At 37.1% G+C, this 24,414-nt stretch overlaps 1 protein-coding gene across 1 annotated transcript in view; it reads left to right on the plus strand.

The window, feature by feature from the left end:
• The window catches only part of ARFGEF1 (ARF guanine nucleotide exchange factor 1), a 100,940-nt gene that overhangs the window by 17,504 nt on the left and 59,022 nt on the right, over nucleotides 1-24,414 (plus strand). Inside the window, exons 2-4 of the mRNA XM_076329594.1 lie at nucleotides 14,638-14,668; nucleotides 19,019-19,175; nucleotides 20,223-20,369. Of these exons, the coding sequence (XP_076185709.1) occupies nucleotides 14,638-14,668; nucleotides 19,019-19,175; nucleotides 20,223-20,369 (335 nt within the window). The remainder of the gene's footprint in view (nucleotides 1-14,637; nucleotides 14,669-19,018; nucleotides 19,176-20,222; nucleotides 20,370-24,414) is intronic.

Raw genomic sequence — 24,414 nt, forward strand, 5'->3', positions numbered from 1 at the left:
TGCTTTTTCAGTTGCCAATGCAAACAATTAAAAATGTTAATTAAATTTTAAGAGTTACTCAGATACCTAAGAGACTTGTTTCTGTTAAGCCTTTTATTTACCACATTGTTTGACTGTAAGTGAATACTGAAGAGATGTTCGTGTGTAACAGAAGTCAAGTCATAGAGAAGTCTAGATTGAACGGGACCTGTGGAGATCATCTGTTGAAAGCAGGGCCTTAGATTAGGTTGAGAGCCCTGTCAAGCAGTAGCGTGAGTAATTCCAGTGAGGCAGACTCTACCACTTCTCTGGGTGGCCTGTTCATTGTTTAGATATTACCAAAGGTAATAAATAGGCAGTGGCACATCAGACTGTGCAGAAATTTCTCTCTTACAGGGGTGGATATGGTGGAAGAATCCAGCAATTACATTGCAGAGGGGTGAGATAATACCTTACTATATCAGGTCTTTGTGTTTTTGAGTCGGGCTGCTCATGTTTGCCTGCTTTGAACTTAAAGGTCAGACTTAAGGATGATCTTCAGAGAGAAGCTCATTGTGTCCTTTCAGCTGAGTTACAAATTGCAAGATTGTTTTCTGGATATATTCAATTTCAGATATGCTTTTTCAGACAGATTGAAATGATTTGATTGAAAATGCTTTTCCTATTTCAAATGTAATTTTGTATCAGCAAAATTTGTTTCTGCTTCCGTCATCTTTGTATTTTGCAGAAACTCACACTTTTCCAAGCAGAGTATGAGGGATGGTGTTGGGTTGACGGTTGGACTCGATGATCTTAGAGGTCTTTTCCAACCTCAATGATTCTATGATTCTATGATTCTATGTGCTTGAGTTTCTGATCTTAAAAATCAGGGAAACTAACCTACTCTGTTAAGGGGGGGGAAGGCCCAACTTGACATGAAGAGGCATAATGTGCATTACCACAAGCTTGCCTTTGTAAGAAATGATGCCACACTTCTTTCATATCTGATAGTTTTCACCAGAAATATCATACATAATCAATTCTTTTATTCACCTGTATTCATGAGTTTCAATTTTAACTTTTCAAAATAAAAAGAATCTATGTTGTGTTTGACTAGATAGGAGTACTTTCCATAACAAGTTTATCAGGATGTCTGAAACAGTGGTAGAGGCTGGAAATATATTAGTATTCTGACTGCAATTTCAGTCATGACCTATCTTCTGATACAAACTGTTAGTTAAATGCTTGTGGTGTTTCCTATGTTCTGCTGAATTAAAACTTCCTCTTCAAGTTATAGATTAGATCTAGGGAGTGAAAATCACATTATATGTGGAGATGTTGTGTGTGTGTATATATAAAAATAAACATTTTTGAGATATATAGTCTTAAATTTCTACTTTCTACTATGAATCTGAAATAGCTATATTATATTCAGGGCTCAAAGGGAAAAATATAAAGACCTAGATCCAAGTTAATTTCTTAAAGATTGCAGCAGAAGAACTGAGGCTGCTTTGGACTTCTCTGAATTTCAGAGGGCAACATACCAAGCTGCTGTGGCAAATTAAGAGTTATTAATGATTCATCGTCTCTAGAACTGGGCAAACACGTTTCACAATCTTAAACAACAGAGCTACTGGTTTCCTTGTGGATTTGAGGAAGTGTAAGCCCACCATGCTCAGAGAGTGTCTGCAGTCTTGCTTTTACATACAGTACAAGCTACAATTCTGCTGACTGAAGCAAATACTCACTCAAATGAGCTAGTGAATATTGGAGAAAATGGATAGAGAGGAGGACTGGATGTATTGAGGCTCTCCTCAATACATCCTATTAAGAATTTCCATCTGTCCTGATTTTTCACTGTTTTCTCTTTGGTGATTATGCTGAGAAACTAATGTGTCCCATCAGTTGAATCAGGTAAACAATACGGGGCGGGGGGGAGGGGAAAGTCTGGTTATCTTGCACGAGCTGTTCTAGAGAAACCAGAGGAGTTACATACTATTTCAAACCATTAAGTTCTGTCACCCCTCAAGGCTTACCCACCCCCCACTGCAATTTGAAACTGAATTCAATGAGTAGATTCCGAACTCTTTCCAGTGGAGTTACAGGTACTTTCAGGAACTTCACACATACGGAATGCTTTGTACTGTTGGGTTGCAGTGACAGAGGGGATATAAATATAAAGTCTCACTTCTATAAAGAATTATGCTAATTATAGTCCCTATTTTATGGAATTTATAATTGGTAATTAGTTTCTTTTACCTTGTTATGGGTTACTTAGATGGCAGTTATGATTCTCAGCAAGAATATTTGAAAAATCAATTATTGAGGCAGAAAAACTGGGGGGTTTTTTGTTTTCAAAGACTTGCGATGCTTTTCTTAGTCCAGCATGTTGGTATTTTCATGAGAGACAGTTGGTAACAACCTTTTTCTATACTGATCTGTATACTGTATACCGTTGCACTCAGTTCGTAAAATTGCTTTTTCTGTAAATTACAGTTATTCTGATCTGAATAATTGTAGTATGTCCTTTTATCAGACTCTTCTAGGGGGTCTGTCTTAATTTGGTTGTTTCTCTGCAGTGTTTTTCCCTCCCATATATTCTTTAGTAAAGAAATAAATGACCTCCCTCGACACACATTTTTCATGTTTCCATGTTGAATTTAATTTTCTGTTCTTTCTGTGATTCCAGTCTGTTATAATTAACACCCCATATTTCCCTAGCAGTAGCAGTAATCCTGGCTAAAGCGTTTGTTTTCTTCCCCATCCTACCCTTAGCCACATGGTAAAACCAGATGAAGGAACTGATCCATATTTAAAAAAAAAAAAAGTTTTAAACTTTAAGTTAAAAACTTCAACTTCTACTTTCTTAATCCAATGTTACTTTTCAACTGGTAAGGTCCCTCTGCAATTTTATAGCAGGCATGCGCAGAGAGTTGTACTGGCGTAATATAGATGATGCAATCAGGAGGAAAGGGATGTTAAGTGTCAAAAAGATTTGTGCCGTTTAACACATTGAACAATTCAAAGTTTTTCTTGCTGAGTAGTCTTTCTTTGTTCTGAGTAGTAGTTGACTCATCTGTCTGCATAGGATATATACGCTGCTTACTTTCTTTAAGCAGCAAAAAATACAAAAAAGCAATAAAAATATCTGAGTGAAGTTAGCTTACGCTGTTTTCAAAATGTTGTGCTACCTGCCTCTTTATTTGGATAGCTGTTGCTGTGTTTGGGGTAAAACCCCTTGGTAAAACCCCTTTGCTGGGGTTGAGGCCTCTAGAATCAGGATTTACACAGCTCTCAAGAATTTTAACATAGGATATGAGAAAGAAGGGTCAGAAAACACCATGCACATTGTGAATATGAAGAGGAATATACAGCTGCAGGCTTCCCCCCCTTACCTGATAAAGAAACGTTATTGTCCTTGCAAAACTTACTTCATTACAAAAAATACTAATGCTGATGAAACGTAGTGGGTAAACTTCATATGGTTTTGCAGTATATTTATTCCAGTGCACCTGTGGGCATCCACTGCAATGGGCAGTTCTGTTCTAGCTCTTCCCTTCCGAAACACGCGATACACCTGAGGTGTGGCAACTCGTGATCATGCATCTCTACAGTGAGTTGAAATAGCTCACTGACCCAAGGAGAACTGAAAGTATCAAGCTATTTAAACTTCATGCCTTGGCAGTGATTGTGTAAGGAGTGTGCAAATAAGCATGAAGAGACACGTGGAATAGGAGGAACCACCTTTTTCGGTGGTCACCCTCAGCTGGATTGGATTAAAGCACATTGGAAAACTGTGCTTTTTCCAATAAGCAGTTGAAAAAACTGAAAAAACTTAGGCAAGATCCTTTCTATAATCTGGTTAGGTGAGTATGTATTTGGTAAGCAACCAAATTGCCTGTATATTAATGCACCTTTTCAGCACGAGTGCTGAGTGTGAAACCAATATATGGGGGTAGTGGGAGGAGGTATCAAAAAAGGCTGGAACAAAGTATTTGAAAGGTATGCCCTGCTTGATTAAAATAAATGTACATGGCTATCCTCTTCTTGCAACTGTGTTTAAAGATGTAAATAAAAAGTCTATTTCCATTCTTTGATTTTGATCTAAGTATAAGAAATTTCTTTAAGGAGTAAAGACACAAGTTTGGATACTGCTGGGAGTTTGCTGTAGATTTAATAAAGGATGGAGACCCATATAATTTTGAGGGGAAGCAGAGGGATTTACTGCTGCAGAAAGTGAGCTTTTCAGCCACATGTTAGAATATAAATGCTACTAATAATGACTACAATCCAGTTATCCTTGGCAATGTGTGACCTATATGTGTGTCACCCCTCCTCTTCTTCCCAAGTAGTCAGTGCAGCAACTTGACAGCAGTCTCGACTTGGTTTAGCAAGTAGAAAGTTTATTACAGAAAATCTAGTCATAAAACCCCATTGGATTGAATGATTCTGAATTTTAAGCAGAATAAGGCCACTGGAGTACTTTCTTCTTTTGAGTAGATTTGCCAGTGATTCTCTGTTTGAAAATGTCATACCTAATGAGCTGAAGGAGCAGGTAGTAAGGTTGGCTGAGTGGGGACAGGTTGTGCGTTCAAGCTTCTGAATTTACACCAGAGTTGCATATTCCCAAATGATACTATATTGTGAGCAGGGGTGGGGAGAAGCTGTAGCTCTGTATGACTGTCTAAAAAGAAAATTAAGAATAAATGAGAAGATTGCTTCACAGATAAAACGCCCAATAAGGACCATCAGACATACAGTTATTGTCTTTTGAATTGCAGATATAAAAGTAGAGAAATACTTCAATAGGATTTGCTGCAAACCTTTAACGTATCAGAAAATATGTCATGGGAAGTAACAACATACAATGTTCCTTTCTTAAATTAGCACTCTCTTCAGAGGATTAGTATCATCTAAAGTTGAAGCACCTCACCTGTACGAAGTTTGTATTCGTGGCTTTTGTTTTTTACTTTGTGTGTATGTACACATAAATATTTCTCTGCATGCTTCAAAGGTTACTACTCCTTGTTTTTCTAAGCTAATGAGATATGACAGTATTTCAGTTGATTAGAGGGTTTCAGGATTTTGTAGAGCACAACAAGGAGGATCTACACAGAAGTTCAACAAGAGTTGTCAGACTCAAAATATAACTGCTGTTTGTTTGGAATGCTGCTTCTTAAATAGTGTGATTAATCTGTGCCTCCTTAGTTACTCCTTCAATACCTGTAAACATGAAGTTGCAGCAGCGTAGTACATTGGAATGGAAAGCAAGTGGAAGTGTTCAAATATACTCTTAAGGTTGTTTTGTTTGTCTGTACAAGAATCATTTGCTATTACATAAATGCTATGTGAAGGCCACAGCAGTGACTTTAAGTCTGCATGGAGCCTTGCTCTTTTCTGTCCATGTGCCATAGCTGTGTGGGCTGTAATCTTGCATGTAGAGGAAACTAAGTAGAACGAAAGGTTAACTGACCTTAACCAGCAAATAACAGCAGTCATAAGAACAGGTGTAAATAAATTGTAACTGAAGGTCTATACTAAAGTCTGGGCTCAGGAATTTTGAGGGCAAGCACTCATGGTATTCTACAATGGGGAGAACGTACACAAGTGAAGTTCACTTTGATGCTGTATGTGCTTGCACTTGCATCTGTATTTCTTCCAATCCTGTTTCTCTTTAGGTTAGCTTCCTGGATTAAAACAAAGAACAAAAACTCCACCCCTAAAGGCCCAGTGCTGCTATCAGCCTCTTCTTGGACTCCCACAAATAGGATTTTTTGTCCATCTCACAGTCACTGTGTTCAGGAGGATTGTGAGGGAAGGGAGGAGAGATCTCTGTGCATCCTAGAAGGTATGATGGAGAAAGCTGTTTATAGGATTTACAGGAAGACACAGTGCTATGATATGCATCTTGGGAATTCCATTTAAGGAACAATTTCAGCTTTCATAGTGTTTTCTTCTGCAGGCTACCTAAAATACTGATCATTTCAGTACTATCTTCCTATAATGAATTTGCATACACTATTACCAGTTTTAGGCAAGTCAACCTGATTTGATAATCATGGGGAATAACAGTATTGTACTAAACTGTTTAATTATTCTATGGTAATTTTAGATCCCAATGAGGCTTCTTATAAAGCTTTCATTTTTTGTCTGTTTGCTATTTACATACACTGATACGGATTAATGTTGAAGATAGATGTATTAAAAGTTACTGAAAGTTAATTACACTGCTACAGTTAAAGTAATGGGAGAGGAAAATAACCATAATCTAAGTTTGCTAGTTACTCTTCTCCGTACATCTTCAGCACCAGAAAATATATTGAAACTGGAGTAGTTCAGAGTTTAGAAGTGCTGAGGCAGAGGCTCTGTGAGAGCAAGAAGAGTGGTCAGCTGGAAGCCTGGAGAAAATTTCTGTGCAGTGTGTGTGCTTGACACTGTTTGTCTCTTAGCAAATCCTCAGCTTTGCGGAAGACCTGTAAGGGGTTTAGATGTTAGGAACAATGTTTAGGTGCAAGTGCCAAATTTGCAGCATGTATTTTTACATAAACTTGCTGTTTTTTCTTAGACGTACTTACTTGGCAGAAGTTGCCCACAGGGATCATCTCTAAATCATCATTGTCTGAATGTAAAGGACCTTGAGTTGAAAATGGCTGTGTGTTTCTCCAGTTCTATTATTTGGACTCCTTAGACCTAATTATTTTAGCTTTTTTTCTGAAGTCTGTTATTGACTTCTGGGTGTTAATACTTCCTTACTTTGGCTGAATAGGCAAGAGACTTTTTGACACTGCTTGAAGCTATCGGATAGCAGACATCAAGAAAAGAAACAAGTTTTGGATATTTATTTAGAAATATATTCTAATAACCACTTTTGGGGGAAAACTTACTCAGCGTGATCTGCTTGGAATTTTATCTCTTTGAGGGAGAGATTGTTTTGGGGACATTTTTTATTCCCATCACGTTTATATGGCTTTACTACTCTGAGTTCAAACTTGGTAAATTTTTTTTAATTAAACTATCACCATATATGTAATAATCTTATTACATAGTTGGGAATATAGTTAATTAAAGTTCTCTTCAAATAAATATTGAATTTCTAGTTTTATATTACTTACAGTCCAGCTAACTTTATCTTACAGTTTTAAATTGACAAGTACCTTTAGACTGCTAGGTCTTTGAGGGTTTCCGTATACCTTGACATGGAGAAGGACAGTTTTAGTATTGTTAATGATGAAAATTTTGGGGTTTTTTAATCCCTTGGTTGCCGCAATATTTTGTATGATATTGGAGACAGTCACTGGAATACATAGATGGAAGGAAGCAAGCCAACTCAATTCAGGCAAAGCCTTTAATGTTCTAATAGGATTTCACTTTTTTTTTTAATATAGATATTGATACAATTTAAATTTCTTTTCACTGCATGTTCCTTGGATCTCATCCACCTGCTTTAACTTGAAAGAATTGAATTCAAATTGCTTCCTTCTCACAGCAGTCTTCTATGGTATAACTAATGTGATCTCCAAACATTGACTTGTTTCCTTGGAGTATTGCAGCCTGTGCTGCTTTGGCTGGTTGTACCTTCTGATTACCCAGGATGGTTAAAATTCTTTAAAATGCCGCTGCTTACTATCTTGAATTCACTATATATTTAATACCCCTTTGTTTTTTTAGTTGTAATATCGTTACGATTTTTAGTCATCTGCATACATTTTTGTCATTAAGAAGAGTTGGAAAATCCAATTTTTTTTTTTTTTTCAATACTAAGTGAAAGAGTAGTTTCTGCCTCTCCCCCAGTGAGCAGAGGAACAGGCGTATACATTTTGGATGTAATTTTTATGAGGCAATTTTTTTCCCAGTGAAAATGCAGGATGTTTTCTGTTCCAATAGATTTACTTTCAGTTAGAGAAATAAACTTTAATTCTCATGTTTACACTGAATATTAGTCTTTAGATGTGCAGGTCCTTGTAGAATTGAGACTTATGCATGTGCTTCTTTGGCAGGCAATGTCAGTTGTTTGGAATACAGTATTGCGGGAATGTAATATGCTCTTGTTTTTGAACACAATTCTGATGCAAGAATGGAAAAATATAATGTGAGATATGTATTAAATGCTTTCAAGTGTGTGGGTTTTTCCTAACATCATGCTTTGTAATGAACTTGTAAAGTATTTCTCCATTTTATGGTAAATAGTGCTCTTTTCCCAACAGCAAGTTCCATAAGAATTCTTTTCCCTGTAATCTAACATACAACTTGATGTTGAGCTGATACCGTAGAACTTAGCTCTGTGTACCATTCCTGAAGGTAACCATTTAGTTATACCTTACTTGATGCGAATGTTATCCTTGACTTCTGCCAAAGTATAACCAATATACTTATAATATTAGAATATACTTAGAATATTTATACTTCACATGATATTGTGGCATATTTAGGTAAGCAGAAGGAAATACTACCTAAAGATAACCTAGAGGAGAGGGTCTATTTCAGATGTAGGGGGATGTTGGCATAGGAACCAAGGGAATAATCCAGTCATAAACAAATTTCTAATGGGAATTAGAGATACCCTTCAGTGTAGAATCATAGAATCATTGAGGTTGGAAAAGACCTCTAAGATCATCGAGTCCAACCATCAACCCAACACCACCACCCACTAAACCATGTTCCTAAGTGCCTCATCTACTCGTCTTTTAAATACCTCCAGGGATGGGGACTCAACCACTTCCCTCGGCAGCCTGTTCCAGTGTTTAACCACTCTTTCATTTCCTCACGTCCAATCTAAACCTCCCCTGGCACAACTTGAGGCCATTTCCTCTTGTCCTATCGCTAGTTACTTGGGAGAAGAGACCAACACCCACCTCACTACAACCTCCTTTCAGGTAGTTGTAGAGAGTGATGAGGTCTCCCCTGAGCCTGCTTTTCTCCAGGCTAAACAACCCCAGTTCCCTTAGCCGCTCCTCAGAAAACTTGTTCTCCAGACCCCTCACCAGCCTCGTTGCCCTTCTTTGGACACGCTCCAGCACCTCAACATCCTTCTTGTAGTGAGGGGTGTAGTTAAGGTTTAATCATCCTTTGAATCGGATTAGTGGGGCAAACAGTGAATTAGTTCTAAGTTGGAGTTTGATCAGCATTATAGGCCAGTTAAGACAGTATTGTCCACAGCACCTGCTTGACCTGCTTGGCCCATTTTGACCTTGGTGCTTAGGCGTTGTCATTACAGAGCGAGCTGTTAAATTTATAGCTGCAAATGAGATTAGCTAGTTACTAGGTGTTAAAGGGAGAAAAAGAAAACTAGAAGGTAGTGGGGGTTTTTTTCATCGTCGAAACTATGAGCAATCTGAAGAGGGTAAGGAAAAGTGTTCAGATGACATACTGAAATAGTGAATTAAAGTTGGAGAGGTGAGAATGGAATTATGGATACCTGTTTTGGTGGTTTACCTCTGACGGGCAGCTAAGCCCCACGCAGCTAGTCAGTGGCTGGTATTGGGGAGAGAATTGGAAGGGTAAAAGTGCAAAAACTTTGGCTTGAGATAAAGACAGTTTTATCAGAAAAAAAAGGGGGGGGGGGGGCAAGAACAAAGCAAAACAAAACCAGGAAACACAAGTGATGCAAAAAAAGTAATAGCTTACCACCAGGCGACTGATGCCCAGCCAGTCCCCAGGCAATGGCAGGTAAACTCCCCTCTCCCCCCCAGGTTTTTATTGCTGAGCATGACATCATACGATGTGGAATATCTCTTTGGTCAGTTGGGGTCAGCTGTCCCAGCTGTGTCCCCTCCCAACTTCTTATGCACCCCCAGCCTACTCGCTGGTGGGGTGGTGTAAGAAGCAGAAAAGGCCTTGATGCTGTGTGAGCACTGTTCAGCAATAACTAAAACATCCCTGTGTTACTAACACTGTTTCCAGCACAAATCCAAAACATAGCCCCATACTAGCTACTGTGAAGAAAATTAACTCTATCCCAGCCAAAACCAGTACACCTGCATAACAAAGGTCTTAAACCTTTTCAGAGATTCCTTTGAAATGTTGATGGTCTGTACAAGTGTAGATGAAATGGAAAATTATGTTGAAACTACTGTACATGATTCATTTTACCGGCTTTGTGAAACAGTTGATGAATACCATTGTAAAATTGCAAAATAATGCATCGCTCTGATCAGCTCTATCTTCTGTGTGCAAAAGCCACATACATTTCCATTAATTCTGTGATAGAGCTCTATAAAGAGGTCTTCTTATGGAGCTGTGCATGAAAGTGAGAGTTCAGGAAGGATTTATTTTGTTATTTCTGCTGCACTTTATTTAAGACTACTAAATGTACCCCAATTATTTTCAGTTTAGGGCACATCATCCTTTCAGTGCCATAGAATTATCTGAGTTATTTTCCACAGTAATTCTGTGTTTACATCCCAGATAATGCAGAGAAAGACTCTGGAAGCTGTAGTCCTTTTCTCCAGTCTTCTTGCCCTGTTCTAGCATCTTACATCCTCTCTTACTTTTCCTTCCCAAAGTGAATGGTGATGGTGAGATAATAAGCTTTTCCAGCTCTTGGATCCTCTCCTTTGTGGTTTTGGATGTGTGTTTTGGAGAGGGGGAGAGCAAAACAGGGAAGCAGCTGTATGTTTTCAAGCCTGGCTTCATTTTCCTTTTCTAGCTAATCTTTAGTTTTGCAGGGATTACTGTTTCCCATTTAAAAGAATGTATCAGTCAGTGTTTTGGTTCATCTGTCATTAACAGGTTATTTATCTATCGTGAGAATTGTTAGTTACCTTTATTATAATCTGGTTTTCTGCTGATAAAGTTTCTTGAATTTTTCTGTGCTTCATACTGGATGTGGTTGTTACATGACGATGAAATTGTGCTGTGATTAACTTGTGTTTTGGCGTGGAGAACAGAGGGAGCAATCAGACAGTAAAGGAGAACAGGTTTTCTCTGTTCTCAAGGGTAAAAGCAAAGTTTGTTTGCTGTCTACCTCATTCATAGTAATGGTATCGTACCATGTGCTTATCTGCCATTTAAAATATTTTAGTCTCCTAAAATATTCATGTCAGCTACTATATGAGCCTTTCTAGGTTTTTATTTAACAAAGGTTATAAAATCCATACTTTCATGTTAATAGACTGATGCAGTGCTGCTCGAAATGGTAGTAACATTTAATTAGATTGACACTTGCATAAGCTCTTTCTTTGTAGTATACTTCCTTCAATTATGAAAAATTTCCATTTTCTGATATGAATTTTTGTGACCTATTCTGAAGACAATCTCTTGTAGTATTTTAAGAAAGAATAGCGATAATTTGTTAGAATATCCGTAGCATGATGAGGGTTCTAAGCAGCTCTGATTGGCCTTTTTTATTATTTTGGTAATCTTTGCAAGTACCGTTATAGTTTACAAAGCAGAGAATAAATTCAGAGATAATCTGATGTAGCACCAAGATGACAGCTAGCTGGGTTTGATACATTCTTTTAGTTCAGGAATAAAATGAGTTAGTGCGAAGTGAAACCACTGTTTCTGATCTTTCTTTTTCTGAATGTTGTTTTATGTTTGTCTGTTTGCCAGGGACTCTCTTTGTTCATGCAGTGCTTTCAGCTCAATAAATTTGTTTAAACATACAGTTTAACCACTGTTTTGGAATTTCTAAAACTAGCTAGGGTGCCTGAACACTCACCTGCTGTCACATCTGCTTTGAATAGTGCTGGAAGAGTATTAGCGCTTAGGACATGAGCTGTCTTTTACTGGAAAAACATGTTGTTCATGGGGTAAGGGAGAGGGTGTTGAGCTGAAGAACTGGCTTACTTGTACTTCCTTAAGCAATTTTCACACTAAATCAATAATCATAACTGTTTCTATTCTGAACAATGAACAAGTTATAGCCTCCACTATAATTTGCCCCTTCCCTAAGGGGAGCAGTTAGCCTCAGGGGTTTAGTGTTCCAGTGGCATGGTGGAGGCTGAGAAAGGGCAACCAGAATTGGATGTGAAGCAGAGCTTTGCATTCTGGTGTTTTTAGAAAAGAATGAAAGGCACTTGATTTCTTGTGAGGCTTTTTTTTATTTATCCTTTTTAAATGATTTAGCCTTCCTGTTTTTATTTTTCCTGATTGCTTTTTTTTCCTTCCTGCTGCTTCTCTTCTGAGAAGAGAAAAAGTTTCTCAAACTTTTGTTTTCTAAAGAAGATCATAGTGAGTGTTTTTCCCCACTTAAGAAGGGCTTTACCACTGCCACTTGATACATGGAGGAGCTCCAGAGAGAAACTCTGATAGTGGTCATTCTCCAGCTTCAGCATTTTTTTGTGGAGATTGCCTATCTGTCAGGCTTTGTTCTTTATTTATAGCAATAGTCTGAATTGATTCTTATTCTAGATTTGTTTGTTGCTTCCCCGCCCCCCCAGCCAAAGTATAAAATAACTTGTAAATGCACAAATCCTTGTGTTGTCAGTAGACTCCTGTACCTAAGTGATCTTAAGTAAAACTGTTAAAATAAACTATTGTGTTTGTTTCAGGTTATTAAAATCTGATAAAATTGTAATCTGAAATTTGTGTTGTAACAAGTTGACAATGATTGTTTTATCTTGAATTGAAATGTCATCTTTCTTTATATTAAATACCACGAAATGGGTTATAATCTTTAATTATAACTTAAATATAAAATGGTAGAAATGTTTGTTAGCATGACTTAAGTTCCAATTATATAACCAAGTGGTTTCTAAATTGGTGTGTTAATCATTTTAAACAAGAACTTAATATAAAAAAGAGGGTTTAAAGGAGTCACTCAAACTAATTCAAGTTCAGGAAGATATGATTTCTACTTTTGTGTTGAGTGTCTGCCCCCCACCTTTTGAATGACACTACTTTAACATCTTGTGTCATTTTACAGGAAAAATTTGTTAATATGTCATTGCCATTAATAGGATTACTATCCGAGCAGAGCATTAGAATTCCCTTAGTTTCTGTAGTCTACTGTGTTTCATTCTGTGTTCAGAATAGTTGTGTATTGGGTGAGAATCTGCTCAGTTTTGTCGCTTTAGTTGGAAACTTTGAACTTGGAAGCCATTCTGCAGTTGTATCTGTTGGTCGGTAATGTTGTTTGTTGGACAGACTTCGGAGCATCTCAGGGAGGCGAGTTTCCTGGGTGTGAATGTTAAGGTGGAAGGTAAAATAATGGAAGGTATGAAGATGCTGGAAGGGAGGAAGAGAGTTTCTTCTTCTTCCTGTTGGTCAGGAATTTCTCTTCAAGTGAGTACATGGATCAAGCATCATAAGGCATACTTTCCTGAAACATTGCTGACTATAAGACTTGTTGTTGTTGTTGTTATTGTTACTTACTGAGGAATATTGAATATCTGGAATATACAATTATTTTCATGCTTTGTCTAGTCCTGGATAACACAGATTTGAACCGCTTCTGAACTAGCTGTTTCTCAGGTGAACCACTGACCTGCTAACCACAGGGTCTTACTGGGGGTAAACAGGAGTATCAGTCATATCAGAAATAAGACTTAGATTTTGGGTTGATGTGCACTCCTTATGTTAACTTTTCTTTATGTTGAGTGAGTCTATTAGTAAGCGTATTTGATAATAGTGATTTGTGGTTGAATACCAAACTTAGGAACCTGTGTTATGTAAGTGAATCAGCATGACTGTGTGAAATGGTAAATGAGGGATAGGACACAGACCAAGTGTGCTTTTGCTGCATGGGAGCTTAGTTAGAAATACTCAATTCTTTTTTTTGTCAGAATTGATTCATGCCCATAGTTTAAAGCTTATACACAAAAATCTAAGTAAGGTGCTGGGTTTATTTGATTGTGGTTTTGCATGTTTGAGCAGGACTTGACATTAGAATGGATTTCCTGACATTACTTCTTAAAACATATATATATATATCCATACTTGTTCCTGTACCTTTTATTTCAAGAATGTATTCCTACAACATTGGAAATCCTAGTCTTTATGGAACTATTTCCTATTATTTAAGTGTGCTAAATAATGAGATAATATAGACAAACATACTCTTGAAATTGAAGATATTTCCTAAGTTCAGTTTCAGTAATTTAAAATTACTTTAAAAATGTATTGTAAAAAGTTACTTAGAATGTCGTCAACAGCATTAAACTATTAGTCTTTCTGGTTTAATATATTTTAAAATAGTATGAAATAGAGGTGCTACAGACTTTTTCTTCTCCCCTCTAGTCATTACTGTGGTGTCTAACAGTGTTTAAAACCAAAGATAATTATTAGTCATCAAGGTTTCATGTAGGAATCAGCAATAGTGGTTTCTTTATTGTTTTTCTGTATAATCCACATTTAACAAGCAGTGTATCCTTTATGGATAGATTAATAGTTTTAATAATATTTGCGTTTTCCTCATTATTTCTGTATACGTGAGCTGTGAAAAGAGCTTGCCAATGTCCTTGCAGAAACATTCTAGGGATGTGGTGTTTAGCTGGCATGACTGGATGCAAATTTAAGTATTGTTTTGAATATAGATTTGTAAAGTAATCTTGATACAGTTTGCAACCAATGCAGGTGAAGAGTAGAAGCTCTTATGAAACTGCTTATAAGTGTGTATTTTCTGTTTTGAACTAATCCTCGTTTCAAATAGTTTTGCTTTCCAACAATTTTCAGTTATTTAGTTTTATATTTGTGGTTATGATACCATTTCCATAACTGTGCCTTTGTTTCATTTTACAGAGGAAATAAAGGCTGAAACAGAAAAGCAAAGGTATGTGATAGTTCATTATATTAAGCAATAGTGCTTTACCTTCTTAAAATGTGTACCACGCTTATTCTGCATTGGGAGTACGGGCTCTCTCTGAACAGCATTTTCAATGTATTTTGTAAGGTTGGTGGTATCTGGAAACGTGCTACAAGTGCTGTTACAGTGCAAGGCACGAGGCCTGGGAGTAGAGGCAGAAGATAGCTTAGAGGGAGCAGGCTGATACTGTCTGGCCAGGGAGGGTAGGAATGGGGAATCAGGATTAGAAGAGGACTTTGTGGGTGGTGCAGAAAGTATTGGTGGAAGGGCCTGAGCTTAAAAGCATCCTGAAGTGGGTTCAGAGGAGGGGGAAGAGCCTGAAATGCAAATAAAAGACTTGAACTGAGTGAGCAAAGGGAGGAGGCTGGGGTGAAGAAGTGGGAACGAGTGGAGAAGACTAGTATGATCTGAAAAGATAATGTGTGGAAAGGACCCTGTTAGGGAATAGGTGTAGATTTCTGGAGGCAATTCCTCTGCAAGTGAAGGTAGAAGCCAAAATTGACATTCAGCACTCTTGCACTATCAACAAGTAAATTTTTAAGTATTGGTAAATTGTGGAATCCCATTTTTCTTATTTAATTACATGTTCCACAGGATCTTCTTCCTCATTCAGTGTACGTTACTAACATGAGTCAGGGCTGTGTGGTGGAGACTGTTTATACCACTTGTAGAAAGAATCAGGTCAGTGGGTGAAACTGATGATGAAAGTGTTCTTATGGCTTAAGCTGATGAGTGCTGCTTGGGGACCTGTGTTCTGCCCCATAACTGAATTTCTGGTTTAGGCAAATCGATTAAACCACAGCTGTCAAAATTGGCTGGTAATGATTTGTGCTTTGTCTCCTGGGAATTTCAGCCGAGATCTACAAGTTTTGGTTTGGAAAATGTAAGCGCGTCTAGCTGGAAAGGAAGACAGTAGAAAATTTGTTTCAGAAGATGTAAAGGACAATTTAATATCAAATATGCTGAACAATTTAGTCTCGCAGCTTAACAAATAGGGCACGTAGAAATTAGTGGGTGCGTCTGACTGAGTCACTGTGCTTCAGTTTCCACCAGCAAAATAAAGTCAATACCATCAACTCATAGTAAGGTTGTAAAAATAAATTTAATATTTGTGTAGTGTTCAGATAATGTTGCACCAAGCACCACAAGACAGTCTCAGACAAAAAGTAATAATGTGGTTTTATAACAGGTTTTACTTACAGTAGTATAAATAAAGCTGAAGTCCACATTTTGAAGAGTGATAAGAAGAAACTTCTTAACATTAAATATTCAGTGAGTGGTGTTTGTTCTGGGCACTGAATAAGGAAAAGTAATATCTGATCCTGTAGTTAAATAATGTGCTAAAATTAATGAGAGGTGAATTATAATGATGTATATAAGTATGGTTCAGCCATTTCTGAACTTTTGGGTGCTTAAATTATGTCCTATTAATATTTGAAGCTGTGATTTTTTGGGGTATAATGTGTATGTCAGCTTATGTAAATTTTCTAAATAGATTTTGATTTCTTCAGTGCTGTCTTTATTCTGACAGTAGCCTTTTGCTGCTATGAAAGCATTGCTGGACTTGGTAACTGTGAATGGATTTGCCCTATTCTTACTGTAGAATCAAATTTTTTAGATGCAGTAGAAAATAGCTTTTCTAGGCCTTAGAATAGAGAAACCTCTTAGTTTATCGAATTATTTTCAGCTTCTTATTTCTGTGAATAATGCTGTGAATACCCTAACATGGGGCTTCTAGTGATAATTCTTTAAATTTTTCCAGTCCCTGTTCAAGGAAACTGATCTCACAGTTAACCTGGAATGCATTGAAAAATAGATCATTTCCACCTGCCAGAAATTTTGCATGGAAGACTGTTTCTTTTGTTTTGCTGTTTGTTTGCTTTTTAAACAGAACTGGTGTTTGGTAGTGGGGCAGAGGGGAATGGAATAGAAAAGGACAGGCTGATTTATGTAACTGTTACACAGCAAATGCTGCCAAAATAATTTTAAAAATTTATTGTTTGATACATACCTGAGCCTGTTTCTATGACCGAAATGTGAATATCAGCATATTTCATAATTCTCATGCTTGGCAGATCCCTTGGTGGAAGAAAGTTTTGTTAGGGACTGTGTCTGGTTTCACAGTCTGCTGGGGGGGGGGAACCCAACAAACAGCTGAAGTAATTTCTTGGCTGACACTAAGAAAAGACCTTTTGGGTTTCTCTTCTCCCCACTTCCTGCTGTCCCCTTCCTTCCATCATCAGCAAGGTGATGAGCTTAATGATGCTCCCTTTGTCTCTGGAAAGATAACTCATCTTCCTTATTTATTATTTTGGGCATTTTTTTTATAACCTTCAATTAAGAGAAGCTTCAGGCTTCTGCAGTAGCTCACTGTGGCATGGGCTCTTCATTTTTGGAGTCTCATCATGGCCTGCTCCTTGTTTCTGAAAAATTCTGGTTTTACTTCTGGAGTACTCTTTTAACCTAATTTTAATGGTAACAATAGACAAAATCACTAGATGAAGAACAGTCTGCCATAAGATATGAGCAAGAGATACCACCCTTTCATTCCTCAGAGAAAAGCTTTTATAGGAATTTCAGAGAGGTTTAAGAATGTAGAAGAATCATGTACTTCCTCTGCAACTTACCTGATTTGGGTTTTGTCCAAAGGAGCTCCGTTTCCAGCAAAACAATATTGAGCAATAAATAAAGTTATGCATCCAACAGAAAAACAAACCTCTGCTCTTCAGGAAAAAAATATGTAGGGATAAATCCTTAAACCTTCAAAAGAGAAGTTATTCGGTAGAAAGTAGAATCTTAACACTAATTATTCACTATTAAGACTTAAAATTTAGGTGCCCTTTTAAAGCAGCCTGAACAAGGAGGGCTGTTTGAATGTAGTACCAAACGTCTTCTCAAGGACAATCTACCTTGCTCCTTGAAAAGCTGAAGCATTGATAATTTATCACATTGGTTAGTTTAAGGCTTTCTCCATGATGCATGGGACTGCATTCATTCTTTGGGTTTATAATAAGCTCTTAGCAGTTCATTCTTCTACTTCAGCAACATGAAAATAATTTTTTTTTTTTTTACCATCTGCATTTCTTGAAGCATCTGCTTTAATTTGCAAAAAATGCATAGGGCCTGGATTTGAAATTAGTTTTCTGTAAAGATCTGTTTGAATTACTGCAAGAATTTTGTAATCCTTCACTACAGAGTATGAAGTTCTGCTCTTTTCTGTTTTCTTTATACCGCTTATCAAGTCAAGTCTGTGTAAGACGGTGTAGTTTACCTTTTACGTAAAGATACATATGTGTGCACAAAAAAGGTCAGGAATGCTTTATAGAATCATAGAATAGTTTGGGTTGGAAGGGACCTTTAAAGGTCATCTAGTCCAACCCCCCCCTTGCAATGAGCAGGGACATCTTCAACTAGATCAGGTTGTTATAAAGGTGATGAGCTATTCTGTGAAATGAAAAATCCGAACATCTTGCTTTGAGTCGAAGGCAAACTGCATTGATGCACACAAATTAGTGAAAAACTACCCATTCTTAATTGTCCTTTTTAGCTAAGTATTAATGAGCATGCCCTTTCTAAAGGTGCTGTAGGCAATAAAACCTCAACAGCTAGTAATTTTCTCAAATTTTGTACAGTTAGTCATTTCGGATATATTGCCCAACTGAGATACGTTGGTAACCACTGACCTCTTAAATTCTGTGGTGTCATCTGAAGCACAGATAGAGCAAAGTTTTGGGTTTTTTTTCTCTCCCCCACCCCCAAGCATGTCCAGAACTGAAGTTCAGATATGACTTCATCTCCAGAATAGATGTACTTTCTCTGAAGTACTGAACCAAACTCATATCATAATACAGTAGTTGAGTAGTTCTTAACTTTCAGGGTCATTAAAACTTTTTGGCAAGTTTTGGCAAAGTTGTTATCTGTTCTAGTAGTAACAGACTACTCTCAGAGTTGTCATTTAATGTGGAAATGATATTGAATGAATTTCCCTTCCTCCCCTCTGCCTTCACCAACCAAGTAAGGGGAGTCTTTTCCTATTTTCAGAGGAGACAAGTCTTTATGCCTTCAAACCAGCAGGGAGCACTGAATATCTACTTACCATGCAAATGGGTCAATTTGCCTGATCTATAGAGGAGACAGATGAAATAGAAAAGCTGTTAAGAATATTTATATGACCATATTACTGTTGTGTTAACTTCATAGAAGTTACCCTTTCCTAATGTTAATTTTCTTGGTATTTTATTTCATTCATAAACATTGTGGTGGTGAGAACTATTTGTGTGATCACTTACAGCATTCTAATACAATCATTCTGTTTAGTCCCCCTCATGGAGAAGCAAAGCCTGGTTCAAGCACTCTTCCACCTGTGAAATCAAAGACAAGCTTCATTGAAGCGGACAAATACTTCCTACCATTTGAATTGGCATGCCAGTCAAAGTGCCCCAGGATTGTCAGCACATCTCTAGATTGTTTACAGGTCTGTATGAAGAAGAGCTTTAACTGTCAACTATAAAATTCTGTTGGTTTGGAGGAGAAGTACAGTTGTATGTAACACATAATGTCATATTTCTATTATTTTACTTTATTGCACACACAACCAAATTGAATATATTTCTTACAAAAGGTGAATGTATGTCTTATTATGTAGTGCATGTATGTGTTTATTTGTGTATATATGTATTACCACACTTACATGTTTGGATCGGTTTTATTATGTTAGTGTACAACTACCTATTTTCATGTGTATATCTATGTGTTGAACTAACACAGCAGGTATAGCATTATCAAATTCATTTTATGCTATTTATAGTTGCAGTAAAATATTTTCAATTTGAGATATCTAGTCTCTCAAAACTCATAGGCTCCTGTAATGTTTTCAGAACGAAGTTTACAGCATGGAATTTAGCCATTCGCTTCACCTGAGTGGCCCAACGGTGAACTAAATTAATATATTTACATTCACAGCCACATGCGCTATGATGCCTATTTTTAAGTAGGTGGGCTGTGGAGATTTACAAATACTCTCACTCCTGAAACGTTCAGAAGAGGATTTTGTTAATTTTGTAATAAATTCCATTTCAAAGTATCGAACATCTAGAGACAGAAAGGGGTGGGGTAATAGAACACTTAAAGACAGAAGGCTAGCTAGTAGCTTAAATAGAAAGCATTTGCACTTGGTTTATCTGGTATTAAAAGCATTTGTGTGCTGACTACATATGAAGACTTGTGTGATGCAAGTTAGTTTTTAGAATCCTGTTTGTTTTAAAACATTGTTAACTGATGAACAAAAGCTTTAATGTTAAGCTTGCTGACAAACTTTGTATTGCAGTTGCTGAGTGAAAATTGAATGAATCTGGAGGACATTTAAAAAAAAAATCCTTGATGTTTTATGAGACTTGGGGTAAAATGTACTGTTTTAATTATTCTGTGCAAGTTAGAGCTATCAAGTGAATTTATTTATTATAACAAAAAGCTGACTTATTTTTTTAAGCTCTTACTTATGTGGTTTTTTTCTCCTCTCCAGAAACTTATAGCATATGGGCACTTGACAGGGAATGCTCCAGACAGTACAGCTCCAGGCAAAAAATTAATTGATAGAATTATTGAGACAATATGTGGCTGTTTTCAAGGCCCTCAAACAGACGAAGGGGTTCAGCTACAAATAATAAAGGTAATATGGTTAATACTTCCGTATTTATAATGGTGACAACCGGAAGATATTCATGGCCTCAGAGTTCAAAAGCAGAAGTGTTTCATTTGTAAATGTAATGGTAATTTTAAAATATTTTCTTGATCCTGTTTGTTTGAGATGAAAACTCCCTATCTTATGCTCCTTTCCCTACTCTCTTCCATTGCATTTTGGGTGAAATCATGGTTGTGACCTGAAGTCTTATGCACAGACGCCACTGGGTGAAATTTCATTCACAGCAGATCAGTGGAGCTCTCTGATTGTAAGGAATTACTGTCAAATAATGCTGCACTCCCAGTGGGGAAGATGGTAATTAAGCAGCAGATTTTTAAATCCATTTTGGAATTATTTTATGAAATGCAATTAGGCCAGGCAGTCAGGCATTACCATGGTAGCTTTGTGCTGCTGTGTCATAGACTTTTGCTTGAAGGAGGTCTAGGGTTTCTTTCCATAGCTTATGTAGACATTGCATATGGAGTTTGTACAAATAAGTCTTTCTGGGAAACCTTAGCAGTTTTCTGATTGCACCCATTAAGTATGGGTATTTATTACGGGAAATTATTGTGCCAAATAATAGAAGTTAGCCACCTAGTGGAAACACCATACCCTGCTCCTATAACAGTAGTCTTTGAATGGTTGTGATGATGAGCGGTAGTGAAGAATACAATTAAAGTTAGTTATGAGGAATGGAGTGTTTGTTAACTCATATTCTTGTGTATATGTGTCCCGAGGTGTTGACGTTTCTTGCAGGTTGTGTTTACTTGTTTTACTGCAAAGAAGGTAGTTTGTTCTCCTATTCCTTTTCATATCTCAAATTTTCCCATTTCTTCACACTGCTCCAGCAGATAGTTGTTACAAATGTTGGTTTATTCTGCTCTTGTCTAGATTTGTTGTGTTGTTTTGCCGAAGCATTTAAGACATTTTTCATCTTGCAAAGGGAAGTTTTTCTTGATTTTAAACTTTCAGTGGCTGAAACCATTATATGTCCCTCTCACTGTAATACCTTCTTTCCGAATGCTTTCTTATTCCCATCCTCTCAGCCTTTGGTCAGGATGTTAAAAAGTTAACCTCCCGCCTGAAAGGGGATATCTGTGAGTTTAAATTCCTTCTGTCCAAGAAAATAGTTGAGAAAGTAAATTCTTCAACAGTTGTAAAATGCATTAAGTGTGTAAATTAATTTAGTGTCTTCATTTTTCAACTGTTTGGACTTAGCTAATTGCCATGTTAGAATGCCTGGGAAAGTGGAGAGTACTGTTTTTGCTTTGACTCCATGTTTGTCCAGTACACTGGACACTAGAAAAAGCATCAAAATTAGAAATAATCTTAGCAAAGTCTGGAACTTTTGACTTCCTTTGGGGGAATGATGAAACTGCCAAGTCAGTCATATTCTCTTAGGCTTCATAACTCTTTAGTTCTGGGCTGAGTGTGGACCCCGCTTCTCCAGTATGATTTTGAAGAGTGGATCGGATCATGAGTCTTTTCAGACTCTTCTGTGGTCCTGGTAATTAGTATGTTCTCTGAAGAATTTTAATTCCATCAGGGAGATACAAGGCAGGGAATCTGGGTCTCCCGCTTTCTGTGCTGGCACTCCCAGGCTATTATTCAGAACATGAGCAGTGCTCCTGCAGAGCAGCTGCATCGCCAGCACCACAGTAAAATCTGAGAACCTTGATCACTCAGGCACCTTTCTCCCTGGAGGGTTATCTCGATTCTGCATGATGAGTGGACGGCCGTTACATAGTGTGCTGCCCTCAGTCTAAGAACTGGGAGCCAGAGTTGGGTAAGAGTTCGCACGCGGTGCTGTTTGCTAGTTACTAGATGGCTTTCCAGTGGTGGAGTCATCTTAAGCGGGTTCCCAACAACCGGAGCTGCTTAGCCGTTCTGAAAATACCTTTCTGATGACTACCAAGGAAATAATTTTGCTGACACTGAGGAATGTAATTTGTTTCTTTTTAGGTATCTAAACTTAGAGGTATGTCTGGCAGTAGTTCTGATGGTGGCCAGTTTAACTTTTCTGCCCCTATCTCTGCTTGCATGTTCTCATCTCTGTAATCCCCTCATTCTTCATCTGCAGACTCTGTGATGAACCAGACTGGGCAATTGGCCTTTTCCTTCCTTCCTCTTGTAGTTTAGTTTGATTTGGTGTAATTTTTATGGGAAGGCATGCAAATTCTTGTTCAGTTGTTATGGTGGGGATTGCTAGGGCAGAAAGAAAGCAAGTAATTAGGCTTCTGCTGCCATTGAAAGTCGTTTATTCAAATTATGTTTGAAACAGCCTCCCTTAATTGAACCTGTTTGCCTTCAAGCTTGCTCTGCTAGTGCTACTATGGCATTTGTGGTCTGTGTGTGCAAACTTCACAGTTTTCTGTTGATACCTGCAGAGGTTTTAGTTGAAGTTCTGTTTACATTTCTGTCTGGCCTTTTTGTTCCTGAAGAATTACAATTATGACAAAAATTATATTAATTTTTTTAAATCTATAAAGAAAGAATAGGGATGAGGAAGAAGGATGGGACATGAGATCAACTGTTTATCCTCATCTGTGTTTTCTTTTCCTTGGTCTGCTGTATAGTAAGTATTTATTATTATCTAGATACTTTTACAGCTTAACTTGCTCATGTTTGGCAAAGAAAAATTTTTGTGTGTGCTTGATAGCTGTAGTTTGAAAAGTTGAATGTGACCGCTTTCTGAGTCTTCCATGTGCAATAGACTGTTCATAAGGTCAACTCCTCTATGTGTCTTTTTATAAGTAGTCATGCTGTCAGTATGACTGGTGTCCATGGAGGAAGGAAAGTTGAATCAAACATTGCTTGCACAAGTCCCCTTTTGAAACTAACTAAAAACAGAGGACAACTCATTGTTGGATTACAGAATGGGAAGACTGTAAAAGCTAACTAATTCTGAGGAATAAGGAGACTTATGATAGGGTTGAAAGAATTTTAACAAAACTTGTGTGAAACAGATTCCAAATTGGGAAGACCCTTAGAAAAAAACTTCTTCAGTTCCATATCCTGTTGTGTTTCAGCAGTGTGAAATGCTATCTAAGTAACTTAATCACCTACAGTATCATGTAGTAGTGTGGGTTTTTTTTCCTATAAAAAGGTCGTAGAAAGCATAATTCCTCCTGCTGAGATTAAAAGGAGCTGTGGATTATGGAATGATTTGAGAATTGAAATAATGATGCGGGAGGTTTTATTTCTGAATCTTTGTATTTTGAGGCTTTCATCTTAAGTTAACGGCTAGGACTGGTTACTTAACCTGAAAATGCTGTCCTGTCAGTTTGCAATTTTATTTTTTAGAGAAGGATTATGTTTTCAGAGTTGGACATGAAATACTTCTGTTTTGCAAAATATGTATCTGTTTTTAATTCCATATAAGATTTTAGTTCATTTTGAACACCTAACTTTCCAGTGATAAAACTAAATAAAACTTCATACTCATATAATTTATATCCTTTATATTCTCTTCCATAGAAGAAACTGAAACATAGTTTTGTTCTTTCTGCAATCTCCACAGTCAATCCTTCACTGTGTTTCAGGGCTGGTAACTGACCACATCCTTGTGAATATGGATTATTTTTTCTTAAAATTGATGTTAAGTAGAAAAAAAACACTAGTTTTAATCAAATACTAAGTGTTAATTAATGATCCATTATTACTGAAATCTGGTGTAGAATCTAGGATATGACACTGTTGATTTAAATCACTGTCTTGACTGTGAAATCATGCTGGAAGCAAACACTGTATTTTTCTATCTTTCATACCCTTCCAGTGTATTTCCATAGGTCTTCAAAGTTGGTAAACTAAGTTAGGTAAACGTAGGTCTTCTAAGGCTATGGTAAATATATAACATAAATGACTGAATAATTTGGAATGGTAAAAAGCAGGAGATAATCTTGCTCAGAAAGAAAATGTCACTTGGAGAACTATATTACTTCATTCTGTATGGGTTTTGTTGGTTTTTTTTTTTTTAGTGTCACTCATGTTGAAAAATGATTTATCTGTGAAGGTTATTTGATGTATTTGTTGC

Source organism: Aptenodytes patagonicus, chromosome 2 (assembly GCF_965638725.1).
Source record: "Aptenodytes patagonicus chromosome 2, bAptPat1.pri.cur, whole genome shotgun sequence".
NCBI classification, from domain to species: Eukaryota; Metazoa; Chordata; class Aves; order Sphenisciformes; family Spheniscidae; genus Aptenodytes; species Aptenodytes patagonicus.